The sequence below is a fragment of the Phascolarctos cinereus genome, unplaced genomic scaffold, assembly GCF_003287225.1.
Source record: "Phascolarctos cinereus isolate Bilbo 61053 unplaced genomic scaffold, phaCin_HiC Scaffold_726;HRSCAF=1367, whole genome shotgun sequence".
Lineage (NCBI taxonomy): Eukaryota > Metazoa > Chordata > Mammalia > Diprotodontia > Phascolarctidae > Phascolarctos > Phascolarctos cinereus.
In genome coordinates, this window is record NW_027556098.1 from 42010020 (window position 1) to 42034012 (window position 23993).

Below are 23993 nucleotides of genomic sequence, written 5' to 3' on the forward strand. Positions count from 1 at the left end.
AATTTACAAGAAAATTAAGAAACATTATAGTAGGTCACAATATCATGAATTTAAAACATGAAACAAAACTCCATACTAATCAGATGATATTAATTCAATCAAATGCATTTCCAAATTATATAGAAAATCATTTGATTTATCACAAATAGCTTTTAAAATCACAATCCCCATGGGTTGGAAAGGAATTAGTACAAAACACATTTCATTAAATACCCAAGTAGCAAAAAGGAAACATATGTATAGGCCAAATGAGATCACATAAAACAAATGAATCTCACAGTAAAAATATTAAAAGATATACATAAGGCTTTACCAGTTTAAATTTAGAACTGTCATTGTTAGGCCAATTCAAAATATTCAGAGCTAAAGATTATAAGCCATTGTTAAAATATCTTACTGTATACTAAATAACTGGGCTTATAAGATCTCAGGAGTCTGTATTTCAAATCTTAAAGACATTTCTGCTATATTAAAATTACAGTAAAACATTATCATTATCTATTGCAGTTCCAAATGAAGTTTCAAGCAATTTACATCATTCTTGCAACAGTTGAATCCATAACAACTGAATCAATAACCCAAAAGAATCTAGATTTTAAAAGAATTTACCACTTTATCAATATTCTTATTAGAATGAATGATCAAATTAATGTTAGGTACCATCTTTATCCACATTACAGATTGGTAAATTGAGGTAGCTTCTTTTAAGATCACACAATTAACAAATTACCTGATCCATGCATTTTTAACACTTTGTCTTAATGTCAAAAAATAGAATAAACTCTGGCATCATGAGCATCTTATTAGGAGAGACATATTTCAGTTAAAACTGAGACCAGAATAATTAAATTTATTACACCTGGATTTATTTAAATATATGTCTAAATCATGTGCCCGTTTTGATTTTATTTTGGTATAGGGTGTATGTTGCTAGTCTGTACCTAATTTCTGCCATACCTTTTTTTTTTTCAGTTTTCCCAGCAGTTTTTGTCATATGATGAGTTTTTATCATCAAAGCTTTATTCTTTAGTATTCTCCAAGTATACCATCATATCATCTTCAAAGAGTGATAATTTTGTTTCCTCATTGCGTATTTTAATTCCTTCAATTTCTTTTTCTTCTCTTATTGCTATAGCTAGCATTTCTAGAACAATATTGAATAATAGTGGTAATAATGGGCATCCTTGCTTCACTCCTGATGTTATTGTGAAGGCTTTTAGCTTATCCCCATTACAGATAATGCTTGTTGATGATTTTATTTTTTAAAATATTTTATTTTCCTCCAATTACATGTAAAGACAATTTTTAACATGCGTTTAAAAAAAAATCTTGAGTTCAAACTTTTCTTCTTTCCTCACCTCCCCCCTCCCTGGGATGGTAAGCAATTTGATGTAGGTTTTACATGTGCAGTCATGAAAAACATATTTCCATATTAGTCATGTTCTGAAAGAACACACAGACCCAAAGAAAAAAACACACAAAAATAAAAAAAAAAATACTATGCTCCAATCTCCATTCAGACTCCATCTGTTCTTTCTCTGGAGGTGCATAGCATTTTTTCATCATGAGTTCTTTGATATTGTCTTGGATCATTATATTGCTGAGCTGGTCAGTGTACAATATTGCTGTTACTATGTATAATGTTCTCCTGGTTCTGCTCACTTCACTTTGCATCTGTTCATCTAAGTCTTTCCAGGTTTTTCTGAAATCAGCCTGCTTGTAATTTCTTGTAGCACGATAGTATTCCATTACAATCAAATGCCACAACTTTTTCAGCTGTTCTCCAATTGATGGGCATCCCCTCAATTTCCAATTGTTTGCCGTCACAAAGAGAGCTGCTATAAATATTTTTGCACAAGTAGGTCCTTTTCGACCCACATGTACAAAAATATTCATAGCAGCTCTTTTTGTGGTGGCAAAGAATTGGAAATTGAGAGGATGCCCATCAATTGGGGAACGGCTGAGCAAGTTGTGGTATATGAATGTAATGGAATACTATTGTGCTATAAGAAATGATGAACAGGCTGACTTCAGAAAAACCTGGAAAGATTTATATGGTCTGATGCTGAGTGAGCAGAACCAAGAGGACTTTGTACACAATAACAGCCACGTTATGTGATGACTAATATTGTTAAACTGAACCCTTCTCAGTATTACAAGAATCTAAGACATCTCCAGAGGCCTCGGGATGGAAAATGCTGTCCACATCCAAAGAAAGAACTATGGAAGTTGAATCGCTGTAACTTATTTTTACCTTCTGTTGAGTTTTGTTTTGTCTTTCTGATGGTTCCTCCTATTGGTTTTAATTTTTACTTACGACTTCTCTGATGTGAAAATGTGTTTAATAGGAATGTAAATGTAAAGTCTATATCTTGGGGAGGGGGAGGGGAAGAAGGGGTAGAAAAATGTTAAACTCAAAAGCATATGGAAGTGATTGTTGATAAATCAAAATAAATTAATAAATTTTTTTTAAAGTAGGTCCTTTTCTCTTTTTTTTATCTCTTTGAGATACAGACCTAGTAGTGGTACTAAGTCAAAGGGTATACAAAGTTTTATAGCCTTTTGGGCATAGTTCCCAATTGCTCTCCATAATGGTTGGATCAGTTCACAACTCCACCAACAATGCATTATTAGTGTCACAGTTTTCCCACATTCCCTCCAACATTTATCATTTTCTTTTTCTGTCATATTAGTTAATCTGATAGTTGTGAAGTTTTAACTCAGAATTGTTTTCATTTGCATTTTTCTACTCAATAGTGATTTAGAACATTTTTTCATATGACTATAAACAGTTCTGATTACTTTGTCTGAAAACTGCCTGTTCATATCATTGACCATTTATCAATTGAGGAATGACTTGTATTGCTATAAATTTGACTCAGTTCTCTATAAGATAAATGAGGTCTTTATCAGAGACATTTGCTGTAAAAATTGTTTCTTTCTGCTTTCCCTCTAAACTTGGTTGCATTGATTTTGTTTGTGCAAAAACATTTTAATTTAACATAATCAAAATTATCCATTTTATATCTGGTATTGCTCTCTATCTCTTGTTTGGTCCTAAATTCTTCCCTTATTCATAGATCTGACAGGTAAATTATTACTTGCTCTCTTAATTTGCTTATGGTATCACTCTTTATGTTTAAATCGTGTATCCATGTCATATAATTATAGATAGTTTAGATTAGTTCATCTGAAAACTGCCTATTTGCGTCCTTTGCCCATTTATCAATTGAGGAACGACCAGGGTTTTTTTTTAATTATTTTTCAAATGGCTAGAGATGTGACTTAATGAAGATTGACATTTTCATAGCTAGTCCCACTATGAATTAAAACTTTACATAAAAATGTATTCTGTCTTTAGAGCTTAGAAAGACAGCTGAGATTGAACAGTAATGCCTTTAATCGTCAATTAGCTGCTGAAAACAGAAAGACTATAACTGCCAGAACTGCTACAAAGAACCTTCAAATGGAAGTACAATGCCTTCAACAAAAACTTAAGGTATTCCTTTTAAAATATTGCCTATTATATGTATGTACAGTATTGAGATCTTTTCATAGAACAGTGTTAGTTACTTGAAATGACTAAATAAGTGAACTGAAGAGGCCTCTTAAATTTTTTAAGTTTGTGTACTGAGATATCAACAAGCAGAGGATCTAACTTAAGCATTATCATTTGTTAATCAAAAAGTCGACAGAAATGTGCTATGAGTATTCTAAAAGGTTCTGTATTGAGTAAAGTGCATTGGCTTTACTGTATGGGTTTTATGATATTGAAGTGGGATTTTTTTTGAAATGTTCATTTTATTTTTGAGACTGGGTCTCCCTATCTCACCTAGTCAAGTACATCTGCCACTCACGAGTGCAGTCCCAATACTGAATAGTATGGTACCTTTAATCTACACCTGGGCCAATTTGCCCCTCTGTAGGAAGAGTGGTGGCCCCCTGTCTCCCTGGGCTCACTAAACTGGTATCAGACTTGGTATGGACACTTGGTCTCCATTAGCCCTACTACAACTCAAAACTCCTACATCAACCTCAGCCTCTAGAGAAGCAAGAACTACAGGTGTACATCACTAAACTTAGCTTGGAATTCTAATAATAAACTATAATATACTGATAAACTAATTTTACTTTGGCAATAATTTAAAGAACAAAACAGGTGAGATTTGCTTGTTCCTCAAGGTGTCTGCTTCAAATCAGTGTTATAATACTTGCATTTAGGAGCATCATACCAAGGATGATAGAAGGAAGCCCTTAATGGCACAGTAGACAGAATCCTGGGCCTGGAGTCAGGAAGACCTGAGTTTAAATCTGACCTCACACACTTACTAGCTATGTGACTCTGCGAAAATCATTTAAACTCTGTCTTGACATCTTCTTTAATGAGAATAATAATAGCACCTAGCTCCCAGGGTTGTTGTGAGGATCAAAGGAGATTTAAAATTATAAAGCACTGGGGCAGTTATGAGGCACAGTGGATAGATCACCAGCCCTGGATTCAGGACCTGAGTTGAAATCCAGCCTTAGACACATAGCACTAGCTGTGTGACCCTGGGCAAGTCACTTAACCTCATTGCCTAGCCAAAAAAAATGTGTGTGTGTGTGTGTGTGTGTGTGTGTGTATGATTAAGCACTTAGAACAGTGCCTTGCACCTGGTAAGAGCTATATGGATATTAGCTATTATTAAAGAAAGTGTTATATTGCTTTTTTCTTAGGAAAAAGATCGAGAACTTGATATAAAAAATATATATACTAACCGGTTCCTTAAAAATTTATTTGACAAAGATGAGCAAACAAAAGGTAAATCTGAATGAGTTCCCTTTTTTATTTTGAAAATAAAATCAATTGTAGTTTTCATTAAATTAAAAAAATCTTATAGAATCCATCCTTAAAATCCAAAAGTGTTCCATTTCATTCCCAGTTTCCAATCCAGGTATTGTCAAAATCTTTTGGCTGTCAGTTCTAGTCACACAATGATCATTAGCCTAAATTCTCATTCAAATTCTTATTTTAGAGAAGGAAGAAAAAAACATAATTTACTGATTAGTTATTTGTTATTTTAGGAAACCATGAGAAGACCATTGAATCTTTCAAAGGTAATATTTTTAACTGCCTTCTTTTTAATGGTAAATTCAAATTCTCATTTGTAGCTGGAAAGCAGTTCTGAAATGAGGATGCCCTATCTTTACAAACTCTTAGCACTTAAAAAGTCAGAAGGAACCAAGTTTCTTACAGATGTTCTGGCTCTAGCAGATGCCACATCTTTTAGTAGAAGTGGGGCCCATAAAAAAGAGGTCCCGTAGGATATGAGTGTGTTCAAAGGGATCTCAATGCCCAGCAAGACTGACAACAGTGTCAGCAAGTGTCAAGGTGCCTTCAGACAAAAATTTAGCACCAAATACTATTCCAGGAGGCTTTCAGTCTCATTTGCCTTATCAATCTCTCTGTCTCTCTGGGATCAAAAGCAAAAGGCTCAGAAGTATGATATGAACACATTAATAGGTATGAATGTACTTTGGAAGCTTATGGTTATTATTAATAGCACATCGATAGCATATCAATAACATGTTAATATAATTATTTGTTTGTTCAGCACTGATCCAGCCTGCTCTAGGGAAAAAAACTCTCCTTGTTAGGTTTTGGCTTCCCCTCTCTCAGGCCTGCATTCATAATCATATTAATTGTTGGGTTTTTTTAAAAATAACAACTTCAAATTTCACAGTGACAAGAATAAGATATTAATTAATAAAGCTTTGAGATGCCAATTGCTTTGACTTCTGGTAAAAGGCCTCCCTCTTCTCCCTCATTCAGAAGGAAAATGAGAAGTAAAATGGCTGAACATGTGAACAGAGATCAGCTTCCCTGCTCCAGTGACTAAGAAAGGAAAGAACAGTAGTACAATGTTAGGCTTACGTACCTCCCTGATCCTGTCTGCTTCCTCTTGTTTTCACTGGTGCCTCCATCGAGTTATAACCTCAGCTTGCAGGCAGCAGCATCTCAGCCCCAGTTCTGGTCTCTTTTCTAACGCCCTATGCTTCTCTTTGCTGGCACATCCTAGCAAACACATAGAATTCATAGACAACATGTATACCTAGAGCTCTTCTTTCTGGCCATTTCTTTTCCAGTCCCTTCAAAGTAAAAACAACTTGGGGGATTCTGGGGATTTCTGGTATTATCTCTATGGTTACAATTCTAGGGGAAGGGAGAACCACAATAAACCAGACTTTACTGTGCTTATCCCATTATCCTCCCCTAACTAGGTAAGAATAGAGTGTTACAGTATTAAAGGAAATTTAGTTAATCATGTTAAATGAACACAGCATATCTTACTCTCATAGACAAGTCTAGTTTGTTGTATTGATGTTAAATATTAAATTTTTAATAAAATATCTTAACAAAGAAAAAAATCAACTATTGTCAAGAAATGTTGGCTCTCTCACAGTTAGCCTTTACCCTTAAAATCCAAAGTACCCACCAGTGCCTGGTATGGGAATACATTAATATATCTTCTTGAAACTGAATCCCTAAACTTCACCTCATTCAGGCCTTTGTCTTGCCCTAATTTACCCTAGAATTCCCCTGCCTAGCCTTAGCCCTGCTCCTTACACTCAAAATTCATCTCACTCCTAATTCCCAGAGCCCTGTCTTCACCACAAACTTTGCCCTCCCTACTTTTGTACATCAGCCCCTGCTTCAGCGTCTAACAAAGCCTCCCCAGCCACGTAGGCTCCAATCCCCACCTCTTTATCCCTTATCACTTGCTAGTGTTCTTGCCTCATATAATTGGAACCTCCATCAATACTTAAAGCTAAAGGAGTAATTGTCAATGAATGAAGTGGGCCAGAATTAATGAGGAAGAATTTCTGATCCCTGACAGTGGGGGGAATTGTGGTTGTCTGGTATTCCAAGTTGAAACTCTTAATACTTTTTCTATTATTATTTTTTTTTATTTTATAAACAATTTTTAACATGTGTTTTTAAAACTTTGCATTAAAAATTTTCTCCCTTCCTCCCTCCCCACCCACCCTCATTGAAAAGGGAAGTAACTCGATACAGGTTATAGATGTGTAGTCATGCAAAACACTTCCATAGTAGTCATGTTGTGAAAAACTAAGTATATTTCCCTTCATCCTATCCTACCCCCATTTATTCTATTCTCTCTTTTGACCCTGTCCCTCCTCAGAAGTGTTTGCTTCTGATTATCCCCTCCCCGAATCTGCCCTGCCCTCTATCATCCCCCTGCTCTCTTGTCCCCTTAACCCCTTATTTTCCTGTAGGGTAAGATAGATTTCCATACCCAAGTGTGCATGTTATTCTCTCCTTAAGCCAAATCCTATGAGAATAAGATTCACTCATTCCCTCTCACCTTCCCCCATTTCCCCTCCACTGTAAAAGCCTTTTCTTGTCTGTTTCATATGAGACAATTTACCCCTACTACCTCTCCCTTTCTTCTTCTCCCAGTATAATCCTCTCACCCCTTAATTTAATTTTCCAGATATTACCCCTTCATCCTCAACTCACCCTGTGCCATCTATCTATCTATCTATCTACCTATCTATCTATCTATCTATCTATCTATCTATCTATCTATGTATACATATATATGTGTGTGTGTGTGTATGTGTATGTATGTGTATATATATACACTACCCTAATACTGACAAAGGACTAATGAGTTACAAATATCTTTCCATGCAGGAATGTAAACAGTTCAACCTTAATAAGTCTTTTATAATTTCTCTTTCTTGTTTACCTCTTCATATTTCACTTGAGTCTTGTATATGAAGGTCAAATTTTCTATTCACCTCTGGTCTTTTCATCAAGAGTGCTTCAAAGTCCCCTATTTCACTGAATGACCATTTTTTACCCTGAAGGATTATACTCAGTTTTGCTGAGTAGGTGATTGTTGGTTGTAATCCTATCTCCTCTGCCCTTTGGAATATTATATTCTATGCCCTCCGGTCCCTTACTGTAGAAGCTGCTAAATCTTGTGTTATCCTGATTGTGTTTCTGCAATACTTGAATTGTTTCTTTCTGGATGCTTGCAATATTTTCTCCTTGACCTGGGAATTTTGGAATTTGACTACAATATTCCTAGGAGTTTTCCTTTGGGGACCTCTTTCAGGAGGTGATCAGTGGATTCTTTCAATTTCTATTTTGCCCTCTGGTTCTAAAATATCAGGGCAGTTTTCCTTGATAATTTCTTGAAAGATGATGTCTAGGCTCTTTTTTTGATCATGACTTTCAGATAGTCCAATAATTTTTAAATTCTCTCTCCTGGATCTATTTTCCAGGTCAGTCGTTTTTCCAATGAGATATTTCACATTCTCTTCTATTTTTTCATTCTTTTGGATTAGTTTTACAGTGCCTTGATTTCTCATAAAGTCACTAGCTTCTAATTGCTCCATTTTAATTTTTAAGGAAGTATTTTCTTCAGTAAGCTTTTGGACTTCCTTTTCCATTTGGCCAATTTTGCTTTTTAGGGCATTCTTCTCCTCATTGGCTTTTTGGACCTCTTTTGCCATTTGGGGTAGGCTGTTTTTTAAGGTGTTATTTTCTTCTGTATTTTTTTGGGTCTCCTTTAGCAAGCCATTGACTTGTTTTTCATGATTTTCATGCATCACTCTCAGTTTTTCCTCTACTTCTCTTACTTGCTTCTCAAAATCCATTTTGAGGGGGCGGCTAGGTGGCACAATGGATAGAACCCTAAAGTCAGGAGGACCTGAGTTCAAATCCAGCCTGAAACCAAACACTTGACACTTATTAGCTGTGTGACCCTGGGCAAGACACTTAACCCCAATTGCCAAAAAAAAAAAATCCTTTTTGAGCTCTTCCATGGCCTAAGACCAATTCATATTTTTCTTAGAGGCTTTGATGTAGGAGCTTTGGCTTTGTTGTCTTCTTCTGGTTGTATGTTTTGATCTTCTTTGTCACCAAAGATAATATAGTCTAACTCTTTTTGCACTGCTTGCTCATGATCCCAACCAATTACTTGAGTTACAAACTCTTTGTTAAGGTAAGGGTCTATTTCCAGTGTGGAGAATGTACTGTCCCAAGCTTCAGGGGTTTTGTGCAGCTGTTTTCAGAGATACTTCTAGGGACCTGTAAATTTTCAGTTCTTCCAAAGTGCTATCATCAAGGGTGAGGTGTTTACTCCTTTCCTGGCCTGTGCTCTGGTCTATGATTGCCCACAAGCACTCTTTTCTATCTTGGCATTATGAGGAGGGTTTTCTCTGTACCACCACTACAAGCTCCACCATGCCAGTGCTCCTCCTTGCCCCAGGACCACCAACTAGAACTGTGACCCAGATCCAAGCACAGTCAAAGCAAGAAAATCCTGCACCAGCAGAGAGATCCCTGCAATCCCCCTCAGTCTTTGGGCCGGAAGCTCAGGAAGCAGCCGCCACCCCAGGGCCAACCTTAGGGAATGGGGCTGGAACCCCGACATACTTCTCTCTCACCACCACAGAAACAGACTTTTCCCACTGACCTTCTAAGTTGACTTTGGCATATGTGGGTTGAGAAGTCTGGAAACAACCACAGCTGCCTGTGATTCAGTCCTCTGAGGCCTGCTCCAGGTTTGCTGAGGCCTGTGCGCCCACACTAAAATGCGCTCCTCTTACAGCCTGGCATGATATACCTTTCCAATTAACCATTCAGGTTGTCTTGGGCTGAAAATTTGTTTCACTCTGTCTTTTTGTGGCTTCTGCTGCTTTAGAATTTATTTAGAGCCATTTTTTACAAGTATTTGGAGGGGTTTGGGGGAGAGCTCAAGCAAGTCACTGCTTTCACTCCACCATCTTGGCTCCGTCTCCCCCTTAATACATTTTTCCATGCAAACATTTTTATATGTGTTGATTATGATAAGTGTACTAAGTATATTATGGATTAAATATGCTTTTGCAAGCTGACTTGGGAGTCTACCTACCATGCTTAATATCTAAATGTTTCTCTGCACTAAAGAGGTACATTAATTATCTCTCACCCACAGTTTGGCATAATGAGGTAAGTAAATATTTTCATTTCAGAGAAAAAAAATCTCAAATTTCCTTTTTGAGCTTCTGCTAAGCTGCAAGTTGTAACTCAAAGTAATGGCAAATCAAGATGCTGTCAACAAAGAAGTTATTTAAGTATAGTAGAAAATAATGTCACAACTAATCTGAAATCTAGACTTGATAGAGATACACTTCCTCACAGAAGATATAGGGCTGTGACCCCTTGCTAATAGCCAAAGATTTAATAGTGTTCACCACAATGTTACCTGCTATATCATTACTGTATCTCTGTATTCCTCTTCTGTATCCTCAAGGCTTTTGTTTCCCTTTTTCTTCACACTTTACTTGCTTTGTATCATTCACACCATGTCAACCATGTGACCAAGAAGCATGCAAAGCAAGATGACTGTAAAAGGTAAAGGAAAGAGAGAAAATGTTGTAATTGGAGTAGTTTTGAAAGATGTACTTTGTTCCATTGTACTTCCAAATTACACTGTAACAGAGGGTTTTTTTAGCCAAGTCTGGAGCATTTACATGACATTTACCTAATTAGTGAAGAAAAGGTTGACACAACATTATGTGACTGTATTAGGGGAGAAGCTGATAGAAGAGCTTTGGAGAGGAGAAATATTCTTTTTCTTCAAGCAGAAATGATATGCAGCTTTTGGAATAGGTAATGGGTCCTTAACACAAACAGAACTAATAAAAACAAGCAAAATGACAACAAGGTGAATAATAAAATCTAATGTAACTGTAGCTTCAGGGGTATCAAGTCCTTTGGCAGTGTCCATGATATTCAGGTGTCTGGCAAGCATTTCCTGTGTGTTACTCAAGCATCTGTGGATGGATCAGAGTAGGTTTGTGGAGGTATTTCTTTAACAATCATCAGGTTCCAGGTCACTTGTGGAAATTCTCTGGGTAATGTTGATAAAACCTACTAGTGATAATTTAGTAAAACCCCACAAAATCTAATTTTGGCCCTCCTATTGGCTTATTGGCCTTCCAGTCCATACGGTGAAAACCAGTTCAGACCTTATGGAGCTAATCTTATTAATGACAGAGCTAAATGACTATCAAATAAGAAACCCATAGTTCACCTGAAATTTCAGAGAATTTCAGTTTTTATATACCACTTGCTCTTTCTAGCCTGACCCAAACCCCATACTTGATAGATACAATGCCATCAACAGGCTAAAGGAAGAATCTTTAAAAAAAAAAAAATTTTTTTCAAGGATCCATGAAGGCCTGACTTGTAAAATGAGCCCTTCTGTCTCTTAATATTATCAGAGAGTCAGAGATTTCAAAATGGGGAAGGGGGAGAAATGATTTAAAATTTTCTTTGCAATTATTAATGTAATTTTATATGTAAAATCTTTAATCCAATTTTGAGAACTCATTACTAAAATATACTCAAGACATGTATACCCCATTAGAAACATTTGGAAATATATATCTCCTAGTTCTTAGACAAAACAATCTAATCTTACCTTCTCAAAATTTTCTACTCCATTAAGTTAAAAAAACTTTAACATCTTTATCTTATCCTCTACTTTTAAGGATATATATTATCCTTATATCATCCTGAAAGAATTAGATACTTTAAGGATCTAATTTTATACATGAATATTTAACTATTAGCAAGGGGAGTGATGGCAAGCCTAAGAACACATTTCCCTGGTTACTTAGGATATGGAGTTAACCTCAAATTCAGATTTAAAATAGTAAAATCTTTCACACTTGCATCCTATTATAGTAACTCAGAGAGATGTTTTAGTATTAATTTATTAATTAATACATTTAGTATTGCAATGAAAAAATCTTCTATAGTTCACCTGCCCTAATTTTAGAAATTTGCTATGAAAGGGAAAATGTAGGACCTGGTTATGACAATATCAAGAGTGCCCTTTCAAGGACACAGACTGACCTGCCATAAGCCATAACAGGGGGAAAACTCCCTTAGCTCTGTTTGATTCCAGGTAAAAGTCATAATTAACAGCCAATCATGTAGCAAAGTTCTATAATATTTACAGGGTATCATAGCCAGACTCAGAATTAACCAGGTGGGAAAATGTCCTGTTCAGAAAGGAAATAGCAGTGGGGAAACGGAGTCAAGACAGCCCAGCCTTCACCCCCTCAACTTTCCCAGGCATAGACAATCACCTCTAGCAATTGTCAGATCACACTTCCTTTGGACAGCCCATGGCATTTTTCTTGGATGGTGGGCTATTGGCTTAAAGACAATTCAGACAATTATACCTGTAGTCAAAACTCAGAACAGTATCAAATTATAGTCCTAAGAGATTTTACCTCAGTTGCAAGTTTCACTAATCACAGCTTAGGGCAGATACAGTTATTATTTCTGTTATGTTGTTACAATAACAGTTAACAATAAAAAGTTTACTAAGCTTTTTTAAAAAAATCATTTAACATCCTTTTCTTCCTTTTCTCCCCTTCTTCTTGAGTTTAAACTCACCTGTTGTAAAAATCAATCAATAGAAATTAAGAAAATAAGTACACATAGATAGTGCTAGTTCACTCAAAACCCAGAAAAACACTGGCTACTTTCTGTAAGTGACCAGGCTAATGGATATCCATCTCTTAAGATATTGTATTTTAACTTCAAACCACATTAGTTCATTTTTTTAAACCTTCTTCTCTAAAGGAGTCCCAGAAGGTACCTTTGATAAATATGTAGAGACAAAATATGTAAAGACAAAAAGATGAGAAAATTCCATACAAAGCATTAAAGAAGTCGACCATCCTTAACAGATTTTCCTTTTTCATTGGCAAGAGAGGAGGATTATACAGAAAATGTTCCTTTTTAGTTATTCTGTTTTTTCCAGCTCCTAGATTACTTACTGGCTTTATTTCCTCAATTTGGCCTTCAGACAATGGGTATTGTTTAACATTTGGCCAACAGGCAGTATCCTTATATTTTATAACCACTGGGTCCACTTATCCCCTAAAGGGGGGGTAAGATGCTCCAAATTTACACATACTTTCTTATCCACTTCCTATCTGATTATACAAATAGGGAATAGAGAGTAACCTATTTGTCTAAGCAGATTGCAAACAGAAATCAGATAAATCAAGTAGATTAAAATATACTAGAAAATACACACAAGTAAATGAGCTCTTTGGATGAGTGTGAAATTAGATCTCAGTTCCACTGAGAGACGCTTGTTGAGGGGCTGGTTTAGCTAACCTTCCTTTTACTTCCTAAGTCTTTCATGTTATAAGTCTCTCCCCACAGATAGTCTAGAACCACATGTTTCTTAAAGAAACAAAAAAGTCCTTTCCAAAGCTCTTACAGCAATTCCATCCCTCATGCAGTCATGCAGTGCCATGTTAGCATTCTCTCCACTAGTTAAGAGAGTTTCATTCAAAATGCATTAGAGTTGGCTAGAAACCTGGGTTATGGCATGTTTCAATTTTAATTTGTGGCTATAATTTTTATTGTTTTCAAAACCAATAAATAACAATATTTCCTCATTTTTAATCTTCCTTGTAGTTTCACCACCAACCAAATCCATACAAACAGAAAAGAAAAACCATCTATTTCCATGTCTAGTTCCACATCAATTGAAGAAAAATACAAAAGATAGTATATCTCTGCCAACTAAGGTACAACAAATCTGAAATCTCAAGTTTTCTAAGTTGTTTTGTTCATTTCCCTCCCCCCCCCAAGTTTTGGATTCTGATGCTAAGTTTTTTCTTTTTATATAAATCATTTTTAATTACAACAAATAATTCTATTCACTAGTGTGAAAAAAAATTACCTGGAGAAAAATTCATCTTTTGCAATTATTCTAAATTTAATGTGAATTACAGGAGGTTAAACCCACAGGAAATGATGCTAAAAAAGAAAAATCAATTTATTTTAATCGTGAAGCAATCCATGATATCATTAAATTACCAAATGAAGAAGATCCTGAAAAAATGTATAAAGGTATGTCTTAAAGTGTCCTTTGTTCTTATACAAATTGGAGAAATGAATGCTTCTCTTTGTATCTTTAATGTTCATTACAGAATTTTACAAATTTTTTTTTTTGCTTTTTGGCTAGGTAGTGGGGTTAAGTGACTTGCCCAGGGTCACACACCTAGTAAGTGTCTTGAGGTCAGATTTGAACTCAGGTCCTCCTGACTCCAAGGCCAGAGCTCTATCTACTGCGCCACCTAGGTGCCCCGCAAACAAAATATTTTTAAGAATAGATTTTTAAAATAGTTGATAAAAGAATAAAAACACTGTTAATGAAAATTTGAAAAACATTCAACTTCACTAGTAATCAAAAGAAGATACAAATTAAAGAAATTCCAAATTCTACCTTACAGGGCAAAAATAATTAAAAACAATGAAACTTGTAGTTGGTGGTCCAGAGAAACAATATTGATGCAATTGCAAACTTGTATAACCTTTTTGGAAAGCATTCTTTCCAATGCAGGACATAGTAAAATGCTTGATAACTTTTTATTGAAGTTACAAAAATAATCATACCCTTTTACCCAATAATCTTTGGTGATATACCATAAGAAAGTTATCAAAAGAAAAGTAAGTAAAAGAAAAGGCTCTATCTATTCAAAGATTTATAAAACAGTATTTTTTTTGCAATTGAAAACATGCAAACAATCTAAATGCCCAATAGTAGGTAAATGTTTAAATAAACTGTGGCATATTAATGCAATTAAGGGGTTTTTTTTAATGTATAAAGAATATAAGGAAATCTGGAAGGACCTTAATGAAATAATTAATATAAAACAAAACAAAAAAAACAGGGAGGAAGCAGGAAGGAACAAGCATTTATTAATCACTACTATGTGCCTGGCTTTATGCTAAGCTCTTTACAAATATCTCATTTGAGCCTCACAACAGCCCTGGAAGCAGGTGCTATTATTGTCTCCATTTTATACACGAGCATCCTGAGGCAGGCAAAGGTTAGGCAATTTGCGTAGGATCACTAAGCTAATAAGTGTCTAAAGCTGGATTTGAACTTCGGTCTTCCTGTCTCCTAGATGCCTGGGTGGTGCAGTGGACAGAGTACTAGGCCTGGAGTCAATAAGACCTGAGTGTAAATCTGGCCTCAGACACTTACAAGCCGTGTGACCCTGGGCAAGTCACTTAACCTCTGCCTTAATCCACTGGAGAAAAAAAATGACAAATCATTTCAGTATCTTTGCCAAGAAAATGTCATGGACAGTGTTGGTGTGCTATGGTCCACAGGGTCAGGAAGAGTTGGACATAACTGAATAACTAAGCAAATATCCACAGGAGGGCTACAGAAACTTACTCTCATGGTTTTGCAGTGCCTACAGATGACGTATTTAGATTTAGCAGTTAATCAGTAGTGAATATATTGTGAAATAAGAGAGCTTAAATCTGTAAGTGTAATCTTTTGTCTCTATCAAGTTATATGAAGTTTTATACAGTCCATAAATTCATTTCATATAAGTTCTTAAAGTGTCCGTTTTTAATGGACAAGCAAAGTTAATGGGAAAGAATATATTAACAAGGATCATCAGATTTGAAATTAAATTTTGAATCAATATTACATTCTATTAAGAATTAAAATTTTCATGGGAGCATTGCATTTATAGAATATTGTTCCAAAAAAGATACAGAAAGTTTTACAGTTTATGTATTTTTAAGGATAGTTCATCATGACTTTTTCTTATGTTTGAGAATATAATTGGATTATTTATTTATTATATTTATTTATATTATATTTATACGTATTATATTTATTTCTATAATTGGATATTTATCTTTTTCCTCCACATATTCCCTTTTCACAATATCTATTTTGAAGAGACTGATAAGTAAAAGTGGTATTAGATTTGTTCAACTTAGCCCCAGAGGATAAATATAGGTGCAAAAGCTAGAAATTACAGAGAGGCAGGTTTTAACTACATCTAAAGAGAAACTAATGAACACTTAAAGTTTTCCCAAAATGGAATGGGCTTCCTCAGCAGTTAGCAGGTTCTATTCACTAGAGATCTTAAAGACTAAGATCATCACATGTTCTAGAACTGAAAGGATATTCTCAGTCATTTGCAGCCTGAACTAATTGTTCTCTGAGTTACCTTCCAATGTGATTCTCTGATACCACATTTAGGAGACAGGTTTTTTTTTTCCATTCCAGAGGGAATATGTTCAAGCTTCCATAAATGTTCAAGTCATAATAAAAATGATTCTATTTACTCATTGTTTTTTCATTTTGTAGGTCACTTTGTAAAACAACACTCAGAATCATAAACAATAATTCATCTCTTATAAATAAGAAATAAAGTCTCACAGTAGGATAACTGGATTATTGCCAAGTATATCCAAAACCCACCCTGGCACCAGAAATACCATGATTTAAAAGATGTTCTATTTAACCCTTACTACTAATTTCATAATGAAGATATAACCAAAATCCAAGACCCTATTACTGTGATTTTGGCCATGTTGGTTTTTTTTTAATTTGGATTATGTTTAAATAACTAAAAAGGAGGTTTCTAAGTTAAGATCACAAGCTAATGAAGCAAAATTAAATGATTATACTATACAAAGTTACCAGTAAAAATACCATGTTGGAAAGGATTCAGTAGAATAAAAATCTAAATGAACCAAAAGCAGACTGGAGCACAAATGAGATGAAAAATTTCCCTTTTTTTGTTTACTGTAAATTTAAAGCATTAACAAAAATAAACATTCAAATATACAAAAAAGAATTCTAAAATATTGTGCATGAAATCATAAACTTCCATTATTTATAATTTATTTTAAACTATTTTTAAATGTATATATATATTACATTTAACAAGTTAGTAACAAAATATCCTGTCTTTTTCTGTCTCCTGAACTTTTTTCTTTGTATTCATCTATATTTCTTTGCTATCATCATCATCATTATTATTATTATTATTATTTACATAGTTGTGGTCTACATGTACACTCTTATTTTCATTGTACTTTCTTCATTCTATATCACTTCATAAGTCTTTCCGTATTCATAGTCATTTATAATTAATATGTATAATTTTGATGATGGGATAGTATTTCATTATTTTCACATATCACAATTTATGTTGCCATTCTCTAATCATTAGATATCTTGTTATTTTCATATTTTGTGATTAATGGTGCTATAGACATATTTTTTACAGATAGTAATTACTTGTCATATCAGTATCTCCTTTTGGGTATTGTCCTAATAATGGGATCACAGGACCAAAAGATATGAATAATTTTGGAGTTATTGTAAAATGTCACATATTGTAAAATGACTCACTATGGAACAGGGGTGGGTTCAAGATCCTTAAGTGCGGCCTTTTGACTGAATCCGAATTTTACAGAATTGTTTTAGAAGACCACATGTGGCCTCAAGGCCATAGGTTCCCCACCCCTGCACTATGGAATAGGAGTAACCCTGGATTCTCAATGTCAGTGCCAACAGAATGCTAGCTGGAAAGGCTTTAAGGATGGGTTTAAGCACAGACTGCATCTTTTGTCTAAGAACTAGCCTACCTAACTTTAGAGAGGTGTATCATTGGTGGTGAATTTTTCAGGAACAACTTTTAAAGACTTTGTACTAGATTCTTTCTGAACTCTTACTATCATACAAATATGGTCTTGCAACCTAATCCAGGGGGAGACAAAGCAGAGAAAGAAAACTATAGACCAATATTCCTAATGAACATGGACACAAAAATATGGAATAAAATGTTAGCAAAGAGACTATAACAATAGATTTAAAAGATTACATACTTTAATCAGATTGAATTTGTACCAGGAATGCAAAATTGGCTCAATGTCAGGATAACTATGAACACAGTAGACCATATTAATAAAAAACAGATAAAAACCACTTCATTATATCAATAGAAGCTGAAAAGGGTAGAAAGTATAAAAATAAATTTACTTTTACCAAATATGTAAGTAATATGTAGATATTACTTTTAGATAGCTAAAAGCAAGAGTCAACATCATATGTAATGGAGAAATGTTGGAGGAGTTTACAATAAGACCAGGGCTAAAGAAAGGATATCCATTATCACCTTATTGCTTATCAACATGCCAGAAGTGCTATTTCTGACAATAAGAAAGGAAAAAGAAAATAAAAGGAATAAATATAGGCAAAGAGGAAATAATACTCTTGTCTTTTGTAGAAGATATGATGACTTATCAAGAGAACCCAAAAGAAACAACTAAAAAATTAACTGAAACAACTAGTTACTTCAATAAAGTTGCAGGACATAAAATATATCTACACAAATTATCAGCCTTTCGTATATTATCAATAAAATCCAGCAGAAAGAAATAGAAAGATTAACTCCATTCCAAATAACTGAATTATAAATGTATAAAATATTTGGGCATCTTTCTACCAAGACATATCTAGGAACAATAAGAATATAACTAAAACACTCTTTACTGAAATAAGATAGACCTAAGTAATTGGAGAAATACTAAAAATAACAACACTATCTAAATTAATTTACTTATTCACTGTCATACCAATTAAACTAGAAGGTAAGAAGATTGGAAAATTAGGAAAGGTCCAGGTTGTGAAGAATGCCAAATTAAAATTAGATGCCAAAGGACTTTATATTTAGTTCTGGGAGCCAGTGGAGTTTATTTAATAGAGGAATGCCACAGTCTGACCTGTGCTTTAGGAAAATCACTTTAGCAGTTGGGTTAAAAATGGATTAGAGTGAGAAGAGACTGAGGCAGGGTGATCAATTACGATGCTATTGTAACACTCTATGCAAGAGATGATGAGGACGTGATCTAGAATGATAGTTGTGTGAGTAGAGAGAACTCAAGAAATTCTGGAAAACAAGAAAGAAAGAAAGAAAGAAAGAAAGAAAGAAAGAAAGAAAGAAAGAAAGAAAGAAAGAAAGAAAGAAAGAAAGAAAGAAAGAAAGAAAGAAAGAAAGAAAGAAAGAAAGAAAGAAAGAGAGAGAGGGAGGGAGGGAGGAGGAGGAGGGAGGGAGGGAGGAGGGAGGAGGAAGGAGGAAGGAAGGAAGGAAGGAAGGAAGGAAGGAAGGAAGGAAGGAAGGAAGGAAGGAAGAAAGAAAGAAAGAAAGAAAGAAAGAAAGAAAGAAAGAAAGAAAGAAAGAAAGAAAGAAAGAAAGAAAGAAAGAAAGAAAGAAAGAAAGAAAGAAAGAAAGAAAGAAAGAAAGAAAGAAAGAAAGAAAGAAAGAAAGAAAGAAAGAAAGAGAAAGAAATAGAAAGGAAGGGAGGGAGGGAGAAAGGAATAGAAAGGAAGGGAGGGAGGGAGAAAGGAAGGGAAAAAGGAAAAGAAAAATATGAAAGAAGAAAGAAAAAGAATTACAAAATTTGGAAAAGGATTTGTGGTGAGTAAGAGAGAGGAACTGAGGATGACACCTGGCTTGCAAAACTGGTTCACTAGAGGATGTGGCGACCTTGATAGTAATAGGGAATTTCAGAAGATGTAGGTTTTGGGGAGACAGATAATGAGTTCTATTTTGGATATGTTGCATTTGAGATGCTTATGATCCATTTTGAGATGTCCAGCAGGTAGTTGTTGATGTGGTACTGGAGATAAGGAGGAAAAACAAGGCCAGATAAAAGATCTAGAAATCATCTGCATAGGGAAGATAATTACCATAGGAGCTGATAAGATCACCAAATGAGAGAATAGAGAGAAAAGTAGTGAAAACAGAGCCCAGGACAGAATCATGGGTAACACCTACTGTTACTAGGCATGAAATGGAAATTTTTTTTTCAAGATATATTGCTTTTGGTTGTGAAAAGTCTTTATTTTATATAATCTGATAGATAGATAGATACATATATATATATATATATATATATAGTATCATCTATAATTTCTTCTATATCTTGAATAGCTAAGAATTTTCCACCTCTTCAGAATGATATAGAAAGGAAGACAACAAGTAATTATTAAGTGCCATCTGCCATGCACCATGATAAAGGCTGAGGATAAAATAAAAGGAAAAAGAAAGACAGCCCCTGCCCTCAAGGAGCTTACATTCTAATGAAGGAAGAAAACACACATCACTTTCTCTTGCTGCCCCTATATCCAATCAGTTGTCAAGTACTGCCATTTTAGCTTCACAATATCTCTCATATGCAGCCCTCCCCTTCTCTCCTCTAAGGCCATCTTCCTAAAGCTCAGATCTGATTTTGTTACTCCCCTCCTCAATAAACTCCAGAAAGTCCCTACTATTGTCTCTGGAATTAAATATAAAATCTTCTGTTTCGCTTTTAATCTTTCATAACCTGGCTCCTTCCTACTTTTCAGTCTTCTTATACCTTGCACTCTTCCATGTACTCTTAAGATCTAGTGGCTCTGGCCTCCTTGCTCTTTTTCACACACAATCTTCCATTTCCCAATTCTATGTACTTTTACTGGCTGCCCCTCACATCTGGAATTTTTTTCCATCCACATCCTGCCTTAGTTTCTCTGGTTTCAAGTCTCACGGTAAAATCTCACTTTCTGCAAGCAGCCTTTCCCAATCACTTAATTCTAGTGCCTTTCATCTGTTATAATCTCCATTTTTATCCTATATTTTTATCTAATATTTTAGTGAATAATGTTTGTCTATAATAACAACAGTAATAATACTAGCTAGTATATATATATATATGTGTGTGTGTGTGTGTGTGTGTGTATGTGTGTTTGTGTGTATATACATATATATATGTATATGTATTATTTCAAGTTTTTCAAAGTGCTTTACAACTATTATCTCATTTTATCCTCAGAAAAACCCTGGTTCTCTGTTATTATTGTGTTGTTATTATCATCCCAGTTTTACAGATGAGGAAACTCATGAGGCAGACAGAAGTTAAATGACTTGCCTAGAGTCACACAGCTCGTATAAGACCATATTTGAACTTACATGTTTTTGACTCTTGCTTCATGAATCCATCCATGGCACCACCTAACTGACCTTTAGTGGTTTGTATATTGTCTCCCTCCACTAGACTGTGAGATCCTTGAAGGGAGGGACTATTTTTTTTCCATTTCTTTATATCTCTAGTGTTTAGCACAGTATCTGACATTGTTGTTGTTGTTTAGTCATTCAGTCGTGTCTGAGTCTTCATGACCCTGTGGACCACAGCAGGCCAATACTGTCTATGAAGCTTCCTTGGAAAAGATACTGGTGTAGTTTGCCATTTCCTTCTTCTGTGAATTAAGGCAAATAAGGCATATAGCTACTGAGTGTCTGAGGCCAAATTTGAATTCAGGTCTTCATGATTGAAGGCCTAGCATTCTACCCACTGAACCTCCTCTCTGACTTATTGACTTATTGACTTCCCACTATATTTTGCTGCCATCTTCTAGTCTGTTGCATGGTTCTACTAAAAGGACTGGAAGTTAAGTGTACCTTGGAGGAACAAGCAAATTTTTGTGCCAATTGATGTATCTGTTGCTTCTACAGTCCACAGTCTTGACCTTTTTTACATATTTTCCTAAAAGGAAAAGTTGGGAAAGGAATTTAGGCAAGAGAAAACATCTCTTAATATTTTCAGTTGAACTTTAAAAAATGGGTTTGTAATATCCTTCTGTAAATCCCAAGTATATCAATGACAATAATGAAGATTATATATCTACTAAAATATTCATTAAAATTTTTTGTGATATCTAGGTGGCACAGTGGATAAAGCACTGGACCTGGAGTGAGAAAACCTTCATTCAAATCTAGCACTACACATTTATTAGCTGTGTGAGCCAAATCAAGTCTCAATTTCTGTCTCCCCTCAGCTTCCTTATCTGCAAAAAATAAGGACCTCTTTTCCAGAGCTGTTGTGAAGATAAAATGAAATATTAATAAAGCACTTTACAAACCTTAAAGCACTATCTAAATGCTAACTATTATTAATAGAAGCAAAGTGGGTGCCCATTGATTGGGAGATGTCTGAATAAATTGAGTTATATAAATATAATGGAATATTAATATGCCATAAGGAATAATACAGATGAGGAATTAAAAGTTGAAATTGAAAAAAAAAAGTTGGAAAAACTTGTTACAGAATGAAGTAAGCAGAAGCAAGATAACAATATACACAATTATTATAATGATATAAATGAAAACAACACTTAAAGGCAACCAAATTCTGATTAATTTTAATGATTAATTTTGGTCCAAGAGAATAGATGATGAAATGCACCTTCCTCCTCTCTGTAGAGAGATGAGAGAACTACCGTGTGAAATATTAGGTGTGGTTACTATATAAATTGGTCTTGCTCAACCATTTTTCTTTGTTACAAACAAGTGTTCTTTGTCAGGGAAGGGAAATCATACTAGGAAACGACAAAAAACTATCAATAAAACTTTTAAAAAATAAAGTTTAAGAAGATTATGGAAAGGTTTTTTTTGTTTCTTTTTTTAAGAATGAAGGAAAAGATTTAAATCTTTCTTTAGGATGGATACTATAAGCCATCCACATTTGCCACACTTACTTGACTTTCCATTCAGCAAAATATTTTAAGTATTGTGCTCTTGAAGAGATGTTTCGTATGAACCCAAGTCAGTAATAATACTGATTGTATTGTGAATATGTTTATTATTTAATGGCAAGGAAAGAACTAGGAGAAATAGTAATAGTACCAGCAATAATTATATTTGGGAAAATTATAATTTAAGTAAACTTTCAATTAAGCTGTTTTTAAAAACTTTAATTTTAAAGGACATTCTATTATCTATTTTTCTACTGTAGATTTACTAAAGGAAGACATACACAGGGAGTAATGGAGAGTAATGGAAGGCAAAGAGAGAAAAAAGAAGATCTAGAAAAGAAACCTAATTTGCTGAAAGAAGAACAAGGGACAACAAAAATAGAACATATGATTATTCCGTTAAGGGAAAGCAATGAACATCATAATGTAGGAAAAGAAAGGTTTGAAATTAGTGTATCAGTGCATGACATAGACAAACTGCATAATAAATATGTGATTCAAAATAGCAGAATTCCACTTAGGCAAAGAAAACGTTACTCTTTCACAGAAGCCACTGAAAACTTGCATAATGGAATTCCTACTTCAGGTACATCTAATTTAGGTACCACTCACAACAGTCAAGTTGCAAACAAGCAACAAGGTAATACAACTGACCTGAAGATAGAAAATTCAATTAGTAGATATGAGCCATCATTTGGTAAATCTTCCAAAACAAAGGTAAAAGATTCATCAAGTGAAAAGAATGAAAACTCTGTAAATACAACTTTGAGGGATAAGAAAAACAATTTGATGGAAGAACTCTTTGGATCAGGTTGTGTCTTAAAAAACAATCCCACAAATACTGATCTTAAATCATCTAATAAAGAAAAAGAGAGTTTGGAAAATGACAGGATGAATGATAATTATCAATCTACAGCCATTAATGCTTTTGGAGATTCTAAGGTAACTATGGTAAAGCCTATTAAATCATATTCATCCACAGAAGGAGAAAGTTAATTATTGCAATACAATTAACATATGAGTGTATTCCAGTTCAATGGTCTTTCATTCTTGCTTTCTAGAGACATATTTTAGTTTTGTGTTATAGAAATTATTTCAAGTGCTTATAATTTTAATATGTTAATGTTTAATTAGAATGAAGATAATTGTAATTGTGTTTCATTTACCAAGAAAATCCAGAGTACTTTAGACAGAAATACCCAAATTTAGGGAAATTCATTTCTCATATTATAGTTTACATGATAGCTCTGCTCATAACTCTGCCTGCTAGAAAAGCTGACATTATCTAGGTAACAACAAATATTCCATAAGCAACAATTTCGTTTGAGCACATTGTTACCAACAGTTATAAGAATTTTTCTAATTTTTTCCTAGTTATAGGATACTTAAATAGTGAGATTATTATTCCATGCATATGGTATAAATTTGAAGAATTTTAAATAAAAAATCAAAACCTTGATAAGAAATGGCTAGTTTTTTGTGATTAAATATTTGTCCTACAGTTTAGCTGCTTGGGAAGCCAACAAACAGAACAACTATGAAATTAAAATTTTTTCATGTCAA

The 23993-nt window shown here is 34.4% G+C and overlaps 1 protein-coding gene across 8 annotated transcripts in view; it reads left to right on the top strand.

Moving 5' to 3' along the window:
* LCA5L (lebercilin LCA5 like) overlaps positions 1 to 22798 on the top strand; it is a 58167-nt gene extending 35369 nt beyond the window's left edge. For 4 of the 8 annotated variants that reach the window (XM_078146485.1, XM_020973846.2, XM_020973842.2 and 1 more), the window contains exons 6-11: positions 3362 to 3499; positions 4717 to 4801; positions 5065 to 5097; positions 13508 to 13620; positions 13828 to 13945; positions 22691 to 22798. In XM_078146485.1, the coding sequence (XP_078002611.1) occupies positions 3362 to 3499; positions 4717 to 4801; positions 5065 to 5097; positions 13508 to 13620; positions 13828 to 13945; positions 22691 to 22722 (519 nt within the window). In that variant the 3' untranslated portion in view covers positions 22723 to 22798. Of the gene's footprint in view, positions 1 to 3361; positions 3500 to 4716; positions 4802 to 5064; positions 5098 to 13507; positions 13621 to 13827; positions 13946 to 21618; positions 21750 to 22690 lie in introns of those variants that run through there. The other 4 variants (XM_020973847.2, XR_013482845.1, XM_078146486.1 and 1 more) reach the window with 4 other exon arrangements.
* The last annotated feature ends 1195 nt before the right edge of the window (positions 22799 to 23993 follow it).